The sequence below is a fragment of the Musa acuminata genome, chromosome BXJ3-3 (assembly GCF_036884655.1).
Source record: "Musa acuminata AAA Group cultivar baxijiao chromosome BXJ3-3, Cavendish_Baxijiao_AAA, whole genome shotgun sequence".
Lineage (NCBI taxonomy): Eukaryota > Viridiplantae > Streptophyta > Magnoliopsida > Zingiberales > Musaceae > Musa > Musa acuminata.
In genome coordinates this window covers 6,974,423-6,993,514 of record NC_088351.1, presented here as the reverse complement: position 1 = coordinate 6,993,514, position 19,092 = coordinate 6,974,423, and the positions used below count along the sequence as shown (strand labels likewise).

The window sequence follows — 19,092 nt, the reverse complement described above, 5'->3', positions numbered from 1 at the left end:
GTGCATAGCAATTGAAAGCCTGGATATCTGTAAAACCAATGAAGTAAAATAATAACTGATAATTAGCTCTTTTGAGTAAGAACTAAGACTGTTAGAGAAGGGTATCAGGACCTGCATGTGCCCAATCCCTGGAAACTTATCATAAGAAGAATGCACTTTGTAGTTATCAACAAACAATGTTAACAATAGAATCCATAACCTCAACAGAGGCAAAACAGTTCCACCAAGAATAAAGTCTGTTTTCTATTGATTGTAAACATTTTATTTATTTTTGCTTAAATATCACAAAATCAATTGGTTACAGAGCTCCAACCATTTGGCCGATTGTATAAGGGTGAATAAATCTCAAGCTGACAAATATATGTGATTAAGTCTTGCAGAATGTACAAAAACTAGCTGTACAGAAATTTGAACATAAAGGAACCAATGAAAAAAACAAATTTACTACTGCAAATTTGATTTTTTTTTTTTTTGTAACAATTTTCTGCAACAAAACCGACCAACCACATGTTTCTTTTTCTTTTTTTTATAGCATTTTAAGTGATTTCTTTTGGCCAGTGGGATTTTTCTCAGCTTGATTACACAAAACAAAAGAAACACTTTAGGCACCAACAGGAATTACCTGACAAAATTCCCAACTATGTCCAGGTAATTAGATCATTCCTAACGTCAAATGTCAAACAGTGTTCAAGCAGCTCTTCGTTTTCCTATCCACTAAAAATACACAGCATAGTGATTAAATCTAAAAGCAAAATGTTGACACATTCCACCACAGCAATCAAATATAAACTAAGCAAGCAATCGACAACAATAAAGTAAAGAATATAACTAGTATGAAAACCTCCAATCAAGAAACAGTACAGAACAAAACGTTCAACTGGTAACAACACCAAAATTTACCTTCAAGAATATCATGTTATTTCTAGAAGCTGCGGTTGTCATGAAAAATGTTCAAAAGTAGGCAAACCTAAACTATTAAGAAAGTTAAAAACCACAATGAATCCTGAAAATAGTGCATAAATTTTTTTTTTACTTGGGTACACGAGACATATCACAGCAGCCAGAATGGGGTTCATCGCTTCCCACCGCCTCCACCAAGCTTAGGGCCTTTAGGAGCCCTTGCCATGCTGCCCTTCGCCTGTGTACTCTTCTGAGCTTTAGCCACTACCTCAGCCTTCTTAGCTTTCTTTTCATCCTTGGTTTTCTTAATTCGTTCTTTGATCTCTCTGAAGAAATAAAAAGTAAACCAAATTTCAGTTCCTTTCTAGGAATGCAACAGAACAGTCTTCTCAACGATCCCACATAAAAGGACATTCACTGAAGGATGCTAATGAACTACTAAGTCACTTAACAATTGGTATTATTAGCTGAGATGATCACAGATAAGCTTTCCTACAAGCCTTAATCAAATGCATTTGGGCCTTAAGACTATATTACAGAGAAGATACAAGTGATAGGTTGACTGTGTTTTCAATAGTCAGCACCCCAAAGAAAGATGGTCGTTAGAGTATCAAATACCCCTATGGGTAGCAATTATAGGTTGAACATTCTGGAAAACTTATTGAAACATTTTAAAGTAGTCGGGTAGGATAGTGGAGATTAGTTGTGCTTTTTTTTCTTAATTAGTCATGCTACTCAACATGAATGCTTGTGAATTGAGAGCTTTACCGCAAAGCAGATTCTCTAGCAGCATCACGAACTTCAGGCTTCTCTGTTCGCTTTTTCTGAATGACTTCCAAAGTAGCACCAACAATCGACCTTGAATAAGGTTTCTTTGTAGTACGGCGTCTCTTCTTTACAGCTTCAGCATGAATATCCTAGACAAGGATTTCACAAACACCAAAGGGTACATTTCAATGATAGCAGATGTAAACAATCATTCTTAAAAAGCTAAACCAAACCGGATAACAAATAAGCACAGTCGGCAACTAGTGAATTACCACTGACAAATGAATTTTGCACCAGAAATAAATGAGCTTTGCATTTAAATAGTCATTACACATAAATAAGTCTGATAGACGCTAGATTAGCCAATTAAACTATTTGCTTCCTTTACCCCAAGAAAAAGGACTCAATTTGTAGCAATGACAGATATATCCTACAGCAACAAAACAAGTGTAAGCAAATCAGCATTGTTTAACCATGTCAGTGTCATAGAGAAAGCGAACTTGTGCCAGAGCCATGAAAGCAACTTAAGATCGGGCAAAAAGATAAGCTCTTATTGTCAAGTAGCAATCAATGAAAATCTCTCCTGCCCAAGTTCTTCTATGTGTATACTTCATGGAGCATGCATAGATCCTCAATATACTAAGGACATTATATGTATATAACAGACTTTGTCCAAGGAAAATAACTCTTGACCTCATTTTCCCAGAAAAGAAAAAATCAGCTTATAATAATATACCTTCTTATGCTGCTTTCTGTACATTGCTGTCCAGGTAAGCTTTGCAGGCTTCAATCGATTGTGAAAGTAGCGTTTACATTTTGAATTGGCGAACAGGAAAACCTGAAAGATAAGAGTAGCATAATGATGTAACAAGTACATCCACATTAAAAGACAAAGAGAAACTCAAAGACTTCCAAATATTACCTGGGAGTCAGATCGAACAAATCTGATGCCTTTCCCTGGATATATCTTTGCACCACTAAAACGACAAAGCTCGGTCCTATAATCCAAACGACACTATTAGCTTATGAAAATCCACCAACTAGTTATAAAACATTCCTAATCCACTGTCATAGACAGTCTTGTCAAGGGCATTAGTTTTTGTATCCTTGCATTGCTGATGCAACATTGACGATACATTTATGTATATATGTACATATATGTATATATGTATATATGTACATATATATAAATAAAAATATATATAGATATACATATATATAAGCATATATATATAAATATATATAGATATACATATATATATTGTGGGTTTTGATTTGGTCAATAAATAATTGATGCATGATAAATAAATTAAACATAATTGAAGAAAAGTAGGACACTTCCGAAGAGCTTAGGTACTAGAACCCGAGGCTTGCACAAAGATACAGAATAAGACAAGTCAACTTTTGACTAAATACATTTACTATAATGAAAAGAGACATACTTAGAGTAGATCCCTTGTAAAAGTGCAAGGAATGTGAAAAGGAGGGCAGTCAAATATGGCTAAGAGTCAAATGAAAATTTTGTGGTCAGAAGTTGCCACATGTCATAAAGAAAGTGCTAAAAATGGTGATGAACAAAGTAACTTACTTGAGTACCATCTTCTTTGCCTCAAGAAAATTTCAACAGCTTACCTACAAAAGTTTCATATCCCATGATTAAAATAAAGACAGAGCAACACGAGGGAAAAAGAAATTAGAGGCAATGCACTGGAAACACAATGATATTCAACATTTCTATTAGATACTTCATCGAACAGCAATTCTTTAGCTAAATTCAAGTCCACTGAGCAATTATCTTTTATTACGTTTGACACCGAAACAAACAATTACAGTATTATAAGAAAATAAATAAAACTTTGCAACCTAAACTGTGGAAAAAATAATAAAAGTTCAATGCTGGATCCACCAAAGAAAAGAAAATATTTCATTCACTACAGTAAGCATAAAACAATTTGCTCTATTTTTTACACAAAAAGACACGTAAAAAACTCAGAAGGGTTCTTTTCTAAGTGAAGGGTCTTCCTCATTACGACCTTTAAAGTTACGATGTCCCTATATATACAGAAGCCAGTATAATTACTCAAGTACAGAACAGATAAAAATGCTGAAATCGAAATGTTCATAGAACCTACGATTAGTAAACAACCACATCACTACTTGCTAATAAGATGTAAGATTCTCATCCAGCAGACAAAGAACCGCAACAAAGGCTAACCACAAACAATGTCGAGCCCACCTACATAGCATGCATTACAAGGACAAGATTTACGACAAATATGCAGGATGAATCAAACATTTTCCGATTAACGTTGTCCATCTCGGTAAAACCAGCATAAATTCTTCAAAAGTTTGCTTCTCTTGAAGAAAAATACACGACTACCTACTCGTTTCTTAATTCAAGTTAGACTCAGAAACCCTAAACCTGAAATCTATTCGCATTTCTGCATGGAACCGAATGTGATCCAACGCATATTGGCATGAGAAACGAACAATTAAGAGCATATCCAGATCGATAAACAGATCGAACGAGGCAAAGAGGAGATCAAGGGGGATCAGCTCCGTCGAGGTTTACGTACCGAAAGAAACCCTAGCCGCCAATCGGGAGGCTTCCGAACTCGCCGCTTCATCTTAGGCCGGAGTGGGGTCTTTTAAGGCTTCCAACCAAGGGCTGGGATCTTCTGTACACCAGCGTCTATTTGATTAATATGGGACCGTTCATATCCTGAGTACGGATTCCTTTTATAAGCATAATTGGAGGGGATCCGCTCCGTGGGGGTCAGTATTTGGAGATGCGTTCGGATGTGAGAAAGAATTGGATGACGACTGTGATATACAAATTAAAATTTATTAACTTACTCGAGGCATTGACATTAATATTTTTAGGAGATAAAAATTATTGGAGGCATAGCCATAAATATTTTTAGGGGATCTGCTCCTTTTTAATATTTATAATTTTTTTTATAGTATTTCTAAAATATTTATCTATAAATAAATATAAATATTCTCATCATTGATTGATATGATTGATAATTAAGAATATAAATATAAATATAAATATAAATATAAATATAAATATAATAATATGATTGATAATTAAGAAATTATAAATAGTAAAATTATATTTTATTTTGTTAAGGTTTCCGAGCTTCCATCTTTAGAATAAATCAAAGTCAAACACTTATTCACTTTCAATTTTAGAATAAATTAGCTAACCAAATTATTCAACCCATCTAGAGCTCAATAAGGATCCTCTCAAGTGGTTTTATATTAATTTTATAAATAAATCTATTATTATTAAACCTATCATTATTATCTAAATTTTGGGTTAAGTTATTTAGGAAATATGCATTAAATAATTCATAAAAACAATTTCTCCATCTTTTTCTTAATTTTATTATTAATACTAAATATTTTTTTATCTTTAATGCATTTAACATTAGGTAAGGATGCTCTTTCTTCCGTCATTTTACTAATTAGATGTATCATTTTTTCAATTATACTTTATAGTTTATGAAATCTATATTTCTTACTTATGAAATTTAACCTATGATTTTTTTTAGGCCGAACCCTATGAGATCACAAGATTATTGATATTTTACATATAGATATGCAAGTACGTCACACGATTTAAATAAAATTATTTATTATATTTATATATTTAATAATCTATCGATATAAGATATTTTTTAATTTTTTATTTCTTCAGATTTTTTTTTCCATGAAAATTGGCAGCGGAACGATTGAACAAGACGACTCATAAGCCCAAGAAAAGTGGGCCGACTTCCGTTAGGCCCAAAACTATATGGGTAAAGTTTCTGAAAAGACGCTTATAATATGTATTATTTTTGAAGTAAGGCCGCAGTAACTTTTCTGAAAAGGCCCTTATATATTAATTATTTTTAAGTGAAGGCCCCCAATCGGCCATTTTCCATACCAGTGGGGTATTTTGCTTAAAGGGCCCTTATTAATATCTATTTTCGTAGCTATGGCCCCCCATTTTGGTATTTTACATTAGAGGACTCAAGTAGAACAAAATAAACGTAGGGAGGGCTATTTGGATAATTGCACATTCCTCTTCCCCACTGCCATAAGACGAGAGAGAAAGAGAGCCCCAGGGGGCGAAGAGAGAGATGATGCCCCAAGCCCAGCAGACGACCTCAGCGGTGGGGGCCCTGGCGGCGCCTCAGGATCCGCTGGAATCTGCGGGAGACGCAACCGCGGAGGCTCCTCCGAAGCAGGTGGCGCTGGCCATGGAGCGGCTGACCCGCGCCGCTCGCGTCATAGCCGACATCCGGCTGGGGGCGGATCGCCTACTCGAGGCGCTTTTCATGGCGGCTGACGCCCGCGACCAATCGAACAGCAAGGCCGTCGAGTTCATCCTCAAGGAGGAGAGCTCCATGCGTCAGCACTTCCAGGATCTTCGGGCGCTCGGTAGCCTCTTCGCTCTTTCCTTTTCCCGCCCTCATTCTTATTATTTTTCCGATTTTACTCGCATCGAGAATTAGATTTTTCATTTCACTCATCTCATTACTGATTCTCTCGCTGATTTCTTGAGTTCGAACCAGCAATAACCCAAGAATATAGTTCCAACGAGATTAAAATATGCTGGACTAGGCTTGAATTCTGGTGTTGGATTTTATTTGTGTTAGATTTTATTGGTACCAGTAGTATTTTTTTCTTAATTTAGGCACAATGTTTCTTTAGCGTTTCAGAAGGTAGATGCTGATCTTTTGGTGCTTTTTATAGATATATTATCTCTAAGGTTGTTAAACCGATGGAATTTTCTCATGGCATTTTTTTTTTGTGGAAAAAGATAAAACTATTCATTAGATATCATGAGAATGTAACAAACAAGAAGGCAGAAGTGCCCAGTCAAAATTAATTTCCCAGGTGGATACAGCCCCTGAAGTTCACCCCAACATAGCTAGTTTATTTGCAGAGCAATTATCCTCTCTGCTTATATGTTGAAATCCAATTACAGTAACCTTTGAGGCAATGGCCAAAATATCTTCAAGTAAATCCCTCAAGTGTCTGGTTATTTGAGTAGAGCCATATATATAAACTTGGTCCACTCAAGGGAGTCAGAACAAATTAAAATCTTCCTCTATCCTTTGCCCCTTGTTCTTCGTAAAGCCTCCAGGATAGCCTGTCCCTTAGCTTGTTGTGGGCTCCCTGCTTCTGCAGGGAGAACATCCAGCAACCAAAGATATGCCATTTGTATCTTTTGCTAAATAGCCTGTGCCTGCAGCAAAAAATTTATGAGAGAATGATCCATCACATTCAATTTGAACATTTCATGATTCAATCAAATTATTTCCATTTGTCAAAGTAATAGATTCGGCTCCATTAAATTCCCGTGATTGTTTAATCATATTGGTAGTGGCAGCTACTAAGTTACTCCTAAGAGATTCATAATTAGACTGGTGATTTCGATAGTGACAATCATTTCGGTTTATCCATAATTGCCAAAGAGAATTTGCTATGATAGCTCTAGAACTGTTTTTTATTTCTTTAGTGGAACCCATGTCACCCTCAAGCCACGTGCCAAGTTACCATATGTTGAAATCAGTGAAATCCACAAAGGAGTTTCACTTAAATAGATCCCAGTAATTTCTAGCAAATGTGCATTCAATGAATATTTGTTTGGGTGATTCAGCTACACATTTGCAGACAGGGCATTTGTAAAATTTGAGACTGAAATATACTAGTTATATAATTGGACCGAAATTTTTCATGGCATGTTAAATGATGAATTGTATCAAAAAATTATTAAAGAGTACTACGAACTTAGGCATTCTAGTTGACCTTGATTTATAAAATCATAAGTTCTTTATGGTAGTTTTCTTTGAATACCCTAAGAGATTAAAGGCACATGCAGAGCTATGGTCCAACTTAGAGTTCCTTGACCTTAAGGTTGCATCAACCAATATATTTTCTTGGAAATGGCATACAAAGTTAAATGAAAATTTCAGGCTCTTGAGAAATATTTATATACCAGGAATTCTTGGACTGCAGATTAGGGGTTGTTCAACTTTAGGAGATGTTAGCAACTGTAGAATGACACTCCTTTTATTAAATGGATGGCATGACAACAACACAATCATGTTTCCAAGGTTCAATGTGGGGCAATGATCGTAATGGAGCATTTTTGGCAGTTCTATCTGGAGATTTGGCAGCTATTTTAAAGATAACAGAAAAGAAAAAGATTGAGAAAGTACAAGAGCAAGAACAATTTTAAGGCATTTACAGACAGAACAAATGTATACATTTCAAAATAGCAACTAACAAATGGATGCATATTGAAACTTAACTTTAAGCTATGTTTTCTCTGGGATAAGTAAATATCTTATGATCTTGATTTTGAAATAAACTTGTAGTTATTGGCTTGATTAAGAAAAGAAGAGGTAGACAAAATTGAGTGCAAGTTTGAAGACCTTTTAGAAGAGAGGGAAAAAGGTTCTATGAGCAAGAAATTGGTAGGTTTTTACACAACAGAAATAAACCTCAACCTTGATAACTGGACCCAATTTAATAGATCTCTTCTGGAGTAAATTGACACAAATACTGCATTTCAATTGAAACAGTTGAAATTGGTCCAGAACCAAGTTAATTGCTGTTTGCCCATGCTGTAATTGAGAGTACCAGCTTTTAGCCTTCCTTCAGCTCTCACTTGAAGCTACAAGCCATGAGTGTGATGATACAAGTTGTCAAGTGATTTTAGGTATCTGTTATATCTCTGCTTTGCTTTTGACTTCAATTTTTTTTCAACTTTTTAATTTATTATTTATTTCAGCCAACATATGCGAAAAAAATGGTATTGCATGGGCTAGCTCACAAGTGTCCAGCTACAATAATTTCTACCAAATGAAAGTAGTAATTAATCAAACTTGCATGTTGTTACTCAGCAACCCTGATTCATCCCTTTTTATTGCTGGTTTTGTATGATTCATTGTTAAATTAATTTATTTAGCTGTCTACATATATTTCAAAAACTTGCAGTATGATTATTCTCTTTGCACTTTAGGAAGACAACTGGAAGATTCTGGAGTATTAAATGGGTCCCTTAAGTCACGAGGTAATTCTTGGGGCTTACACATGCCCCTTGTTTGCCCAGATGGTGCTGTTGTTGCATATGCTTGGAAACGTCAACTTGCTGGACAAGCTGGTGCATCTGCTGTTGATAGAACCAGGTAGGATAAGTTGATCTTCAAATGGTTGCGATCACAATAAAATTTTTGCACTTTATACTCCTTATAAAGTGGCTAGAGACTGATTGTTCATCTTTGTTTATTTTGAAACTTATGGTTCTATGCTAATTATAATTTATTGTTATTTGAAGGAAAAGAATGCTGGCATCAGATATTGCTGAGGATGCCAAGTTTTTCATTCGTATATTTGGGTTAGGCCCTAGGATATAATTCATTTATTAATAAACCATGTGTTACTTTAGCATACATGTGAACTTTTCCATAGTGTCCTTGCTCCCTCTTTCTTAATTGACTATTTTTCATCATAATTTATTATTGATGACAAATCATGAGTCACAATGGCACATTTCTGCTAATCACTATGTTTTTAAATCTTGAAATCAACATCAATGAAGAATTGATCATTTTGTTTGGCTAGTTGCTTGGTATGACTGTCTTTTCTTGAAATGTGGTTCTTGAGCATGCAGCATGGCATCATTGATTAGATCTTTGTTTTGGACTATTTATGAATGCTAGGACACCTTATGGCAAAACTATTATGGATGAAAAATTTTTATCTGCAAAAGTCACAATTTGTTTTGAAGTTACGATAAACATTGAATGGTCAAATAGATTGTTAAAACATCCAGCTCTGTATCCAGAAACTTGACATTGCTTGGGAACTTACATATAATAATTATTCGCAGGTTAGCTCTTAAGGCATTCACTGATCAGAAGAGGCGGTTTTTCCCTCACCTAGATGATGAAGTATCTGGTGATGGGGAGATTGGAATTGCCAAGAAACGTTTGAATTCCCAAGGATTGATCATGAGTCAAAGAGAAGAGCTTAGAGAGAAAAACTCTTTGTCTGATATCCTTAAAGATTTGGAACATGAGTTTCCAAATGCAAGAATCTTTACTTATCAGCGCCTGGATTGGTTAAAAAGAGCTTCCTTATTATCCTCTTCTGCAATCGAGAATTCATCAGATCCGTTAAAGGAGCAGATCTTGAATCACTCAAGCAACACAAGATTTGGTTCTGTGAATGTTGCTGCTGCAGATCAAGCAGCTGTTATTGAATTGCTGGTTCCTTCCGTCTTTAGAGCTGTAGTATCATTGCATCCAGCAGGATCCACAAACCCTGATGCTGTGTCATTTTTTGCTACTGATGAGGTATGAGATTTACATTGTTATTTATTGTTATAAATGGTAAAATATGCTCTATTTTTTGTCTGGTAAATGAACTTTACATGTTATTTCCGTTTTCTGATTGGAATACTTTTCTAGGGAGGAAACCACATTCATGCAAGAGGTTTATCGGTTCATCATGTGTTTAGGCATGTCACAGTAAGTGTTCTTTGAGTTTTATTTTTTTCCTTCTTATTTATGCACAGTAGTCTTATCCAAAACGAGCAAAAGAGAAGTTAGTGGAATGAAATCCACTTGCTTCTTTCAGCTTTCTTACAAGTATGCCATGTTCTCAATTCCTTTATTTCTCTGCAGGAGCATGCTGATAAGGCGTTGCAATACTTTGTGTGTGTGGATAACAATCTTTCACTTTCTCTACTTTTGGTACGTCAAACGTTTATCAGTACATAGAAATATGACTTTCTTAGTAGTGCCACCTCACATATAAACCATCTGATCCTTTCATGCCAAGAGAGCTTTTTTCTTCCACTTGATTAATTGCTGTTTAAACATGGCATATATTGCAACTATCCCTTATGAACTAACGGGAAAGTAATTTTACCTTGTTAACTTGTTCGTTATGTTATGGTATTTCGTGGTGGACTCACCTGACTTTACATTTCTTGCAGCGCTGGATCTGCAGCCATCAAACATTGTTTTCAAAAACTTGCAGGTAATATGATGGTAATTTTACTGCACCTGGTACAAGGCCAGTATTTTCACATTTAAACTGTTATTTTTCTGTGCAGTAAATGTGATCGTCTTCTGGTGATGGATAAATCATTAGCTTTGCTTTTACCTCCTGTTCACCGTGCCTATCAGGAAACCACGACAACTGTTTCTAGCCAAACTGAATCGACTCCACCGACTAAGGCTGTCCATCCAGATCGTATTTCTGCTTATCATATTGGGTGCTCTGCTGATGATTGCTGATAATGTTGCCACCATTGTATGTCCATTTATTCTCCTATTTTATAACTGAACAGCTTTATGTTTCTTCCCAGTGGAAGTGCAAATGATGTTCTAACCTAGTAGTAACTGGTAAGATATCTGAGTTCTTTTTCCTTGGTTCTTGTAAATGATTCTGCTGGGACTTCACATGCTCTGTTGAAATGAAATGTGGTAGAGAAAGCTGCAGACATTTCCCTAGTTATTCTGCTAGCTTCATTGTCTGCCATAGTATTAGCAATTGACTATAGCTCCAATTTGTGCTACTTTGATCTTTTCTTACAGCTAATGGAACAATCTATTTTCAAATTTGAGTACGCCGTTTCTTTTGTCTTTGCTACCTTGCTTTTTTACTTTTTACTCTCTATGTTCTTTTAGTTTTCTGAGCCTTCATATATGATATACTAGTTTCCATTAGCCATCAGTTAATATCATCCCTTGTTCTTATGCCATCCTGATTAAAGCCTCAACTGTTCTCAGCAGTGGCTTTAAAGTTTTTTAAATCTAAGGTCCTATTAAAGGTTTTGAGCTATGCAAAGCCATCATTGTATGTTGTTCAGGCACGTGGTTCATTATTAAATTTGAATCATCTCGCTTTTGTACATGCACATCAGCACGTGGTTGCATGGAACAAAATAGCGGGTGCCTGATCTTTTTCTTGGTTTCTGTATGTGACAACAGCTATCACTTATTATGGAAGCAATTATTTTTCTGGCTTTTTTGCTCTGTCTGTAGTTTAGAGTCTTTAGACATCATCGTATTTTGACCTATTTCTTTTTTTAGCCTCTCTATGATAGTCACAAGTGAATCATATAGTATCCATGATAATATTGTTTTTTTTTTTTTTTCTGTTGAAGTTACAGTGAGTTTCTTATCTAGTTAAAGGAAGATCCTCACCAGGATTATTCACAATAGAGAATGCTAATGGTCTTGGAAGTCATAGCCTCCTTACCAGGATTATTCACTCAATAGAGAATGCTATGGTCTTGGAAGTCATAGCCTTCCTTCAGTGAGAAATCCATCCCATTCAACTTATATTATTGAAACTTATTACCTAAATAAAGCAATTCAAATACTTAGTTGATCTTTATTTCTTACTGGAGGTTTGCAATATGGGTGAAAAAGGTAAGGTAATATGAGCTAGGTCATGTTAAGTGGAAGGAGATCTGAATTAGGGAGTTGCACAACTGTAAGTACATGAAAGAGGAACTCATTCATATTCCATTGACCACCATTTTCTTAGGGAGTTCCTTTTGCTTTATTTTGAACTTCAATAGGCAGGGCACACACGTTACGGAACTTGGTGGAGATCTGCTTGTCCATATAAAGTTTCTTGCAGCACAAACCTGATGACTTGATCTTAGTAAGTGGTCAGGAAGGTGTTTGGTAGGTTTAAACTTGAATGGGAAATATTTCAATTTGTTCAGCCATTTTGGATCACCCAGTTAAGAGTTATACTTAGATCAACAGGCCTACGGCCCTAGAGGCCATTGAATTGTGACAATGTAATGACCAGGTAACCTACTTAGGCCACCAAGCATGGCACTTTTAGTTCATCTGCATGATTACCATTAGTTTGTAATGGTTAATAGGTTCTGCTAGTTATCTTCATCTTTATATTTGCTGCATCTGTGATTTAGGATTTAGGATTATTGCCACTGGTACAGTGACATCTGCAGTTGGTGTTAGTACCCAGGTCTATCAGGTCACTTGTTTTCAGAAAGCCTTAGAAAATTTTAAGATTTTTTTCCTTTTCAGAAGACTAACAAGATGAAGTTGTGTGTGCGAGAGAGAGAAAGAGAGAGAGAGAGAGAGAGAGAGAGAGAGAGAGAGATTATCAACCAAATTTCATTTTTCTACATAGGAACAAGTTTTTCTTCAATCATTGATCTTCAGAAGCGACAGTCTAACTAAGTGTGTAGTCTTTGATGATTCCCTTGACTATTTGCATATACTGATTTATATAGCATAATGAACCAAAAATAGCCCTATTATTCTGAAAGAATGATGCAGGATTCAATGTCTCTTATGCTTCTTGAGGCTACTGGAGATGGGACCAACAAGGGGACAATCCCAAGAGATGATAAGTAACAATGTTTGTTCTCTTTGAACTCCTGTTCGATTAATAGTTGTTGAGATAAGACATGACAAAGTCATGCTTTTTCTCTGTGGCAATAGTTTCACATTGCGGCACTTTGATTGTTGTGGTTGGCATAAAAGAAAAGTACTCTTCAATGAACAGTTTATGGCCATGATGACAGAATCAAACACGACTTGCATGGGTTCGTAACAATTAAATTAATGTCTGTGCTGCTTATGTTTTTTGCATTGGGAAGATTACTGTTCCCTGCTGTATAAGAGAAGTTAGTCTTCTTTATTAAAGTTGTTGAGGTGAAATAATATTTTCAATTGATGTTCTTCAAGCCAAGATGGAAGAGTATCCCCATCAAGGCTTGTGCTTTGCTGGTACAAATAAAATTATATGTTTCAGTTTGTCTTGTTTTCTGGTTAAGTATGTATCATTTATGAATCTGCAAAATTGTACCTGGAATGCGTCACATTTGTTGAACATTAATTTTCGCTCATTATGCATTTCAATATAATAGTTACTCATTGTTCCTTTAGTTGTACAATTTGTTTGATGAAAACAAGAGAGCACCAAGTTGGGATAGGTCCCAACACCTACCTAATGAAAATGACCAAGGAAGATCCACATATCAATTTATTGACTTCATTTCTGAATCATTGCATTGCACACTTATCAGTTTATTACGCCATGTTATTCTAAGTCTAGATTTGTCATATGAGGTGTTGCTTGAGCTAGTTGGAACAAGTTATGATGCTTTTGATCTCTTCCTGGTTGGAAGAACAAAGAAGTGATCTCTCTCAACAAGCATTGCTCTTGCCTCCCCCCAGCTACTTGGAGCCTAAAAGGAATAACCAAGTGTATGAAACATTTCATACTTGAGTGTATTTATGAATCCCATGGATTCTGGCCTCTGGTATGCCAGTCACTTCTGCCACCTGCTCACATACACACCCCCCCCACCCCCAAACAATAAATGGTGCTTTACTTTTATGACACAGTCATGGCTTTAAACCTCTTGTGCCTCCTTCAAGTGGGGTTAAATAAGTGAACATCATTTCCATTAATTAGGTGGAGAAAAGATGCAAGGCATTTTTCATTTTGAATATGTGCATAATTTATACCTTTTAAAATGGAATTTATCATTTCCATAAAGCTCAACTTGCTTGCATCCCCTGCAGTAAATCTCTTTTAGATGACTGTCATTTGATTGTTAATTACCTTTTGGAAGCTTTGCTATGACACTGAGAATTAGATATTTTAGTTATATTCAAACTAATAACCAATAAGAATGTTTAGTTTAGTAGTTATCAACCAGTCTTTTGGTTGGATGTTAATGGGAGGGATGTTTGTGAAGGGTCTTAATATGCTTTTGTGATGATATGAACTCTATTTTATATAGTACCATATTCATGCACATGCCATTGGGATTTTGTGGTTGCATATAGTGTGTGTGTGTGTATATATTATATGTTGTGTAAGATCTTTATTCTTGTTAGGGATATACAATTTTTTTTATATTTTCAAGAGCAAGTGAAACAAACTTTACTTGGTAGGGTAAACCTGCAAGTCTGCCTGTATTTGTCTTTGTTCCAATTGAGTAAGATTTCAACAGTGAAAAATAGTGTTCATCAGGCACATTCTCAAACATCCTTTTGGTCCTCTCATTGCCAAACATTTTATCTCAGTTGAAAACAACTACTTACATCACTATCACTACGGTGTGGGGATTCAGGGGTTGTCAGTAAGTTTTCAGCACCTCTGAACATCCAATGGCCCTCGAAGTTGAAAACAAAGAGGCAAGATTGCTTTGCTTGCCAGACCTTCTTCATCTTTTCCCATTAGCATAGCAGTGGAATCACCTACCTACGCTTTTGTGTCTCCACAACTGTAGGCCCTCTATGGGGACATGTGGCAGGCAGTGTTGACTTGGCTAGTTCCCATGATATTACTCGTGTTCTCATTGGGAATTAGTTTTAACTCTCCTTTACTTTCCAGTGGGTATGGATAGGGATGTGGTGTAGTTAATTGGGTTTGGAAAGGTTACATTTAGACAAACAAATTGGTGTGTGTCTATGTAGCTGTAGCTGAAAAAAATAATAAAAATTAAAAATTTGATAAAATACCGACATATAAATACTGGTCAGAATACATCATTCTGATTGGTATTTGAGAGAGTCAACTCACAGGGGATGTTTCATGTAACATACATTATTTTTGGCACCTTGGGTTTGATTAACATGACTTTTATACTAGCTCACTTTTCTTCAGTAGTGTTGGGGTTGATAGAATACAGCATTGCTCATGTAGCTCTGACCAGTCAACCCCTTGATGATGGTCAAGCAGTGTAGAAATAAAGGTCTCCAAAAAAGAACAGAGTTGCTGCTTTTGATGTTTTAAAGCTTCCCCCATTCCCCTCTCTCTCTCTCTCTCCTCTCTTCATAGATTTCCTGTACACGAGGCTGGAACCCATTTTTCTATGTTGCTCCTACACCTAGGAAATCGATGAAGGGATAGCTAATCTTCTCCCTGCCATATGTGGTCTCACCCTGCAACCAAGTTTTGCTCATGTGATAATCCACTGTCCCCTTTGCTGAAATCTCAGGATTTGCAGAGGAACCAGACTGATCAAACCCAGGAAACCACCTAATGGGAGCACCACCATTAGGTAAGAAACCACTGCCAGGGTCATCAGACTTCTGATGACATTGATTCCCTGCACTCAACACCTTTTCACCATATCCTACATAGAAAAAGGTAATTGACATTTATGTACTCTCAGAATCTGATTAATATAAAGAAGATGCAAATGACAGGATTACTATCAGTAAAGGCCTCATAACAAAATTGAATCATATAATTAGCAAGAAAAATAACCCACAATCATTCAACAAGAAAAATTGAGTTGTGGGATGTACCATTTACTAGATCATGAAGGTGTGTCTGATAAGGAGGAGGGTTGTGTCTGCTTAGGGAGCTGTGACCAACCACGCTGGTGATGGTGCTGAAGGAATTGAGGGACAGGTCTGTTGTGCAGGTGGAGGCAGACTCATCTTTGGTGCTGATGATGGTGGAATCACAACTGCAGGAACCATGGCTGGTGCTGTTCACCTCCGGTCTCTTGGGGAGGAGGGCCTCCGGGGGTGGGGAGCTCAGAGATGAGGAAGTGAGGGGCTTCCTCTTCCTGTAACCATTCGACTGCTCCCTGTGCTTCCTGGCCATGATCACATGCCAGTGATTCTTGACTGCATTGTCTGTCCTTCCAGGGAAGAGCCTGGCAATCAGTGCCCATTTGTTGCCATAGAGCCTGTGGGCAGCCAATAGCCTCTTCTCTTCTTCCTCACTGAAGGCTCTCCTGTTGATTCTTGGGTCCAGTTGGTTGAACCATCTAAGCCTGCAGCTCTTCCCTGTACAAAAACCAAATCCAACAAGAGTAATATCACAAGTCAAAGAAAGATCCTTGGAAAAGAAATTGATAGGTGTTTTTGCAATGAACATCTTTTTCTGAGGTGACTTGCTGGATTACCTGATCTCCCTTCTAACTTCTCAGCAATAAGGTTCCAGTTTTGGGGGCCATATTGGGAGACTAGCTGCCTTAGCCTGGTATCCTCAGCTGGCCTCCAATGTCCCCTGGCACAGAGCTTGTGGTGCTGCAAACTCTCATGGGTGGTACTGTTACCACCTTCATCTTCCTCACCTCCATGATGCTCTTGCCCCCATCTAGAAATCTGGAACATCCAACCTTGTTCAACACCCTTGCATTCCCTCTCTCCAAATGGAGAGCCTAAAGCACCAGGAAATGGAGGCAGTGGTGGAGGAAAGAAACCCATGTCAGCTGTGGCTTTCAGTTCATTTGAAGCCATTTCTCTTTGTCTTCCAAACCAAGATCATGTACATGAAAATAGATGAAAAAGAAAAGAGAGAGAGAGAGAGAGAGAGAGAGAGAGAGAGAGAGAGAGAGAAGCCAAAGAAACACTAGAAAAGGAAACACAAAGCCATCCCAAAAACCAGCTGATGAGTAGTTTGCAGGAGAAGCTTGAGAGGGTAGCAAAGCTTTTAAAACAGGAGGAAGGTGGATGATAGAGGCCCCCAAAGAGTTACCTCCCTTCCAAGAAAAGGACACTGTCACAGAAACAGCCTTGGCGCAAGAAAGCCACACATCTCTCTCTCTCTCTCTCTCTCTCGCTCTCACAGTGTATGTTTGTGAGTTTATGGTTCACCTAGTTTGGGTCTGATAGCTCTGTGGGCAGTGTGCATTGGGGTTCAAAAGGGTACCACTCGTGTGGGTTTTGGAGTTTGAGCCTCCCACAACAGTCTTTTTATAACAGAGCTGCCCTCTGTCCCTCACAGCCTTGACAAATCCACCAGAGCTGTCCTGTCTCCTCATGCCCCCAACCCCCCTTCGGGCATTGGCTTTCAAAGCACATAAAAACTGGTAAAAGTAACTGCACACACGACAGAGAAGGGGAGTCAGTAGAGGAAATGGGACAGGTACTGTTCATCCTTTCTCTTTCATCACCCTTTGTTATCATCTGTTCTTTGTGTACACTTTTTCTGGTTTGCTGACCGATGTGGTATGCTGCTCTCTTAACTCTTGGTCCTTCATCGGATATGCTTCCCAAAATTTCATCTCCTTTATTCCTTTTCTTAATCCAATGCAATTTGATTGGGTGAGTTTCTGATCTCATTTCTATTATATGGAAAGCAGTGGTTCATGTGGCTTTTATGGAGTTAGAAGAGGAAATAGTACAGCCACTATTCATCATTTTGTTTCATCAGCATATGTTTTTGTCTGCTGTTTGTGTTCATTATTGGTTTGCTGACAGATGTGATTTGTTTTTCTTTTAACTCTTGGTCCTCTTTATTCCTTTTCTAAGAGAAATTTGCTTAGCTTGTGTGCTGATTTTATGAGGTTAAATTAACATGGATTTGTTTATTGTTTGTAGTAGCCAAAGGTTTATACACACACAGGTTTTAGGCACACTAAAAAACTAGTGCAATTCCCTGTAAGCAATTAGCTTTGATCTGTTCCAAGTTAGAATTACTAATGATAATAACTGGTTATCCAAGAAAATAATATTCTCCTTCTCTTTTCTTTCTTTTGAATGTGTGTGTGTGTGTTGGGAGACAAGTTTTTTAGGTCTTCTGAAATTATAACCTAATGTTTTTTTTTTTTGGAAGAAGCATGAAAAAGGAATAATAAATAAATTAGCTACATATTTAAGCTAAAAAAAGCAGTCAGTAAAAATTAGAAGGAATTAGAGGAGTTTGAACCTTGTAAAGATCAATTGTAGCACATATCTCTTTGTTTACCTCCCACAATATAACTAAACATTTTTGATAGCAATGTATCAAATAATTAAACCTTATGTAATGAGGTTAACATCATCTTTTGTACTTTTTAGTGGTTCATGTGTGTCAATATAGGTTGGATTATATTCATGTTAGATAAGAAATACATCAAAAATTTGAATTCAAATCTGACTCATGCTATTAATGTGCAGTCCAGTCTAATTTGTACAGACTATTTGATGGATGGTGGATCAATTCATATCAGTCAATATCTAATTTCCTGAACTCATTTTTAATTCAATCCATATCCATTGATCTTACATCACAATTGCGTATGATTCTGTCAACTTATTGGACTTGGAAAAGTCTTAGACCAGTGGAACAACAACACTTGGTGCCACCATATTCAACTACAGAACTTGGTACCTGTTGAAGCAGATAAACCACTTCAATGTCCAAATAATGGCATCACATTATGATCCTAATTTGACTTTATTTATTGGGTTCTTCTGGCATAAGGGTTCTCATAAGATTTATACATGTGAAACAAACCTATTCTCTGCAGATAATACAAAGCGATGTGATTAGGTAATTTGTTTTTTTGTTTATTGTTGTCAACTAAACATAAAATGATGTCTGGAATGTGAAAAAATAATAATAATAAATAAATGCACGCTCTATAATGATGAGATATTAAAGTTGTATTTTTTTAGTATCTCTTAT

The 19,092-nt window shown here is 36.7% G+C and overlaps 3 protein-coding genes across 4 annotated transcripts; 1 reads left to right on the top strand and 2 right to left on the bottom strand.

Annotated features, from left to right (window-relative positions):
• Positions 1-895: 895 nt before the first annotated feature.
• Positions 896-4,340, bottom strand: LOC103977766 (large ribosomal subunit protein eL24). The gene is made up of 6 exons (XM_009393370.3): positions 4,245-4,340; positions 3,257-3,300; positions 2,591-2,666; positions 2,405-2,506; positions 1,669-1,817; positions 896-1,226 (listed from the first exon to the last, which is right to left on the bottom strand). Exons 2-6 carry the CDS (start codon positions 3,265-3,267, stop codon positions 1,073-1,075), a joined length of 492 nt encoding a protein of 163 aa, XP_009391645.2. The 5' UTR covers positions 3,268-3,300; positions 4,245-4,340; the 3' UTR covers positions 896-1,072.
• Positions 4,341-5,743: 1,403 nt separating this feature from the next.
• LOC135632463 (mediator of RNA polymerase II transcription subunit 27-like) lies at positions 5,744-11,196 on the top strand. 2 transcript variants are annotated; one of them, XM_065141063.1, is made up of 8 exons: positions 5,744-6,099; positions 8,693-8,858; positions 9,008-9,067; positions 9,563-10,028; positions 10,143-10,202; positions 10,359-10,427; positions 10,673-10,716; positions 10,793-11,196. In XM_065141063.1, the coding sequence occupies exons 1-8, from the start codon at positions 5,799-5,801 to the stop codon at positions 10,974-10,976; spliced, it is 1,350 nt and encodes a 449-aa protein (XP_064997135.1). In that variant the 5' UTR covers positions 5,744-5,798; the 3' UTR covers positions 10,977-11,196. The 2 variants fall into 2 exon arrangements, with proteins under 2 accessions (XP_064997135.1, XP_064997136.1); XM_065141064.1 differs by lacking the exon at positions 9,008-9,067 and having other exon boundaries at positions 5,747-6,099.
• A 4,014-nt stretch (positions 11,197-15,210) lies between these two features.
• On the bottom strand, positions 15,211-17,311 carry LOC135632372 (transcription factor CSA-like). Its single transcript, XM_065140897.1, has 3 exons — positions 16,604-17,311; positions 15,996-16,484; positions 15,211-15,820 (listed from the first exon to the last, which is right to left on the bottom strand). The coding sequence occupies exons 1-3, from the start codon at positions 16,938-16,940 to the stop codon at positions 15,555-15,557; spliced, it is 1,092 nt and encodes a 363-aa protein (XP_064996969.1). The 5' UTR covers positions 16,941-17,311; the 3' UTR covers positions 15,211-15,554.
• Positions 17,312-19,092: the final 1,781 nt, after the last annotated feature.

Bases quoted from the DNA above. Each gene is read 5' to 3' on its own strand.
- LOC103977766 (XM_009393370.3), bottom strand. The intron at 2,507-2,590 runs GTAATATTTGGA...CTTATCTTTCAG, and splicing joins TTGTTCGATCTGACTCCCAG to GTTTTCCTGTTCGCCAATTC. The intron at 1,227-1,668 runs GTAAAGCTCTCA...TTATTTCTTCAG, and splicing joins GCTAGAGAATCTGCTTTGCG to AGAGATCAAAGAACGAATTA.
- LOC135632372 (XM_065140897.1), bottom strand. From the start codon at position 16,940: ATGGCTTCAAATGAACTGAAAGCCACAGCTGACATGGGTTTCTTTCCT. The intron at 16,485-16,603 runs GTAATCCAGCAA...GTTTTTGTACAG, and splicing joins GAAGTTAGAAGGGAGATCAG to GGAAGAGCTGCAGGCTTAGA. The intron at 15,821-15,995 runs GTACATCCCACA...TTTTCTATGTAG, and splicing joins CCTTCATGATCTAGTAAATG to GATATGGTGAAAAGGTGTTG.
- LOC135632463 (XM_065141063.1), top strand. From the start codon at position 5,799: ATGATGCCCCAAGCCCAGCAGACGACCTCAGCGGTGGGGGCCCTGGCG. The intron at 9,068-9,562 runs GTTAGGCCCTAG...AATTATTCGCAG, and splicing joins TTTTTCATTCGTATATTTGG to GTTAGCTCTTAAGGCATTCA. The intron at 10,717-10,792 runs GTAATATGATGG...TTTTCTGTGCAG, and splicing joins TTGTTTTCAAAAACTTGCAG to TAAATGTGATCGTCTTCTGG.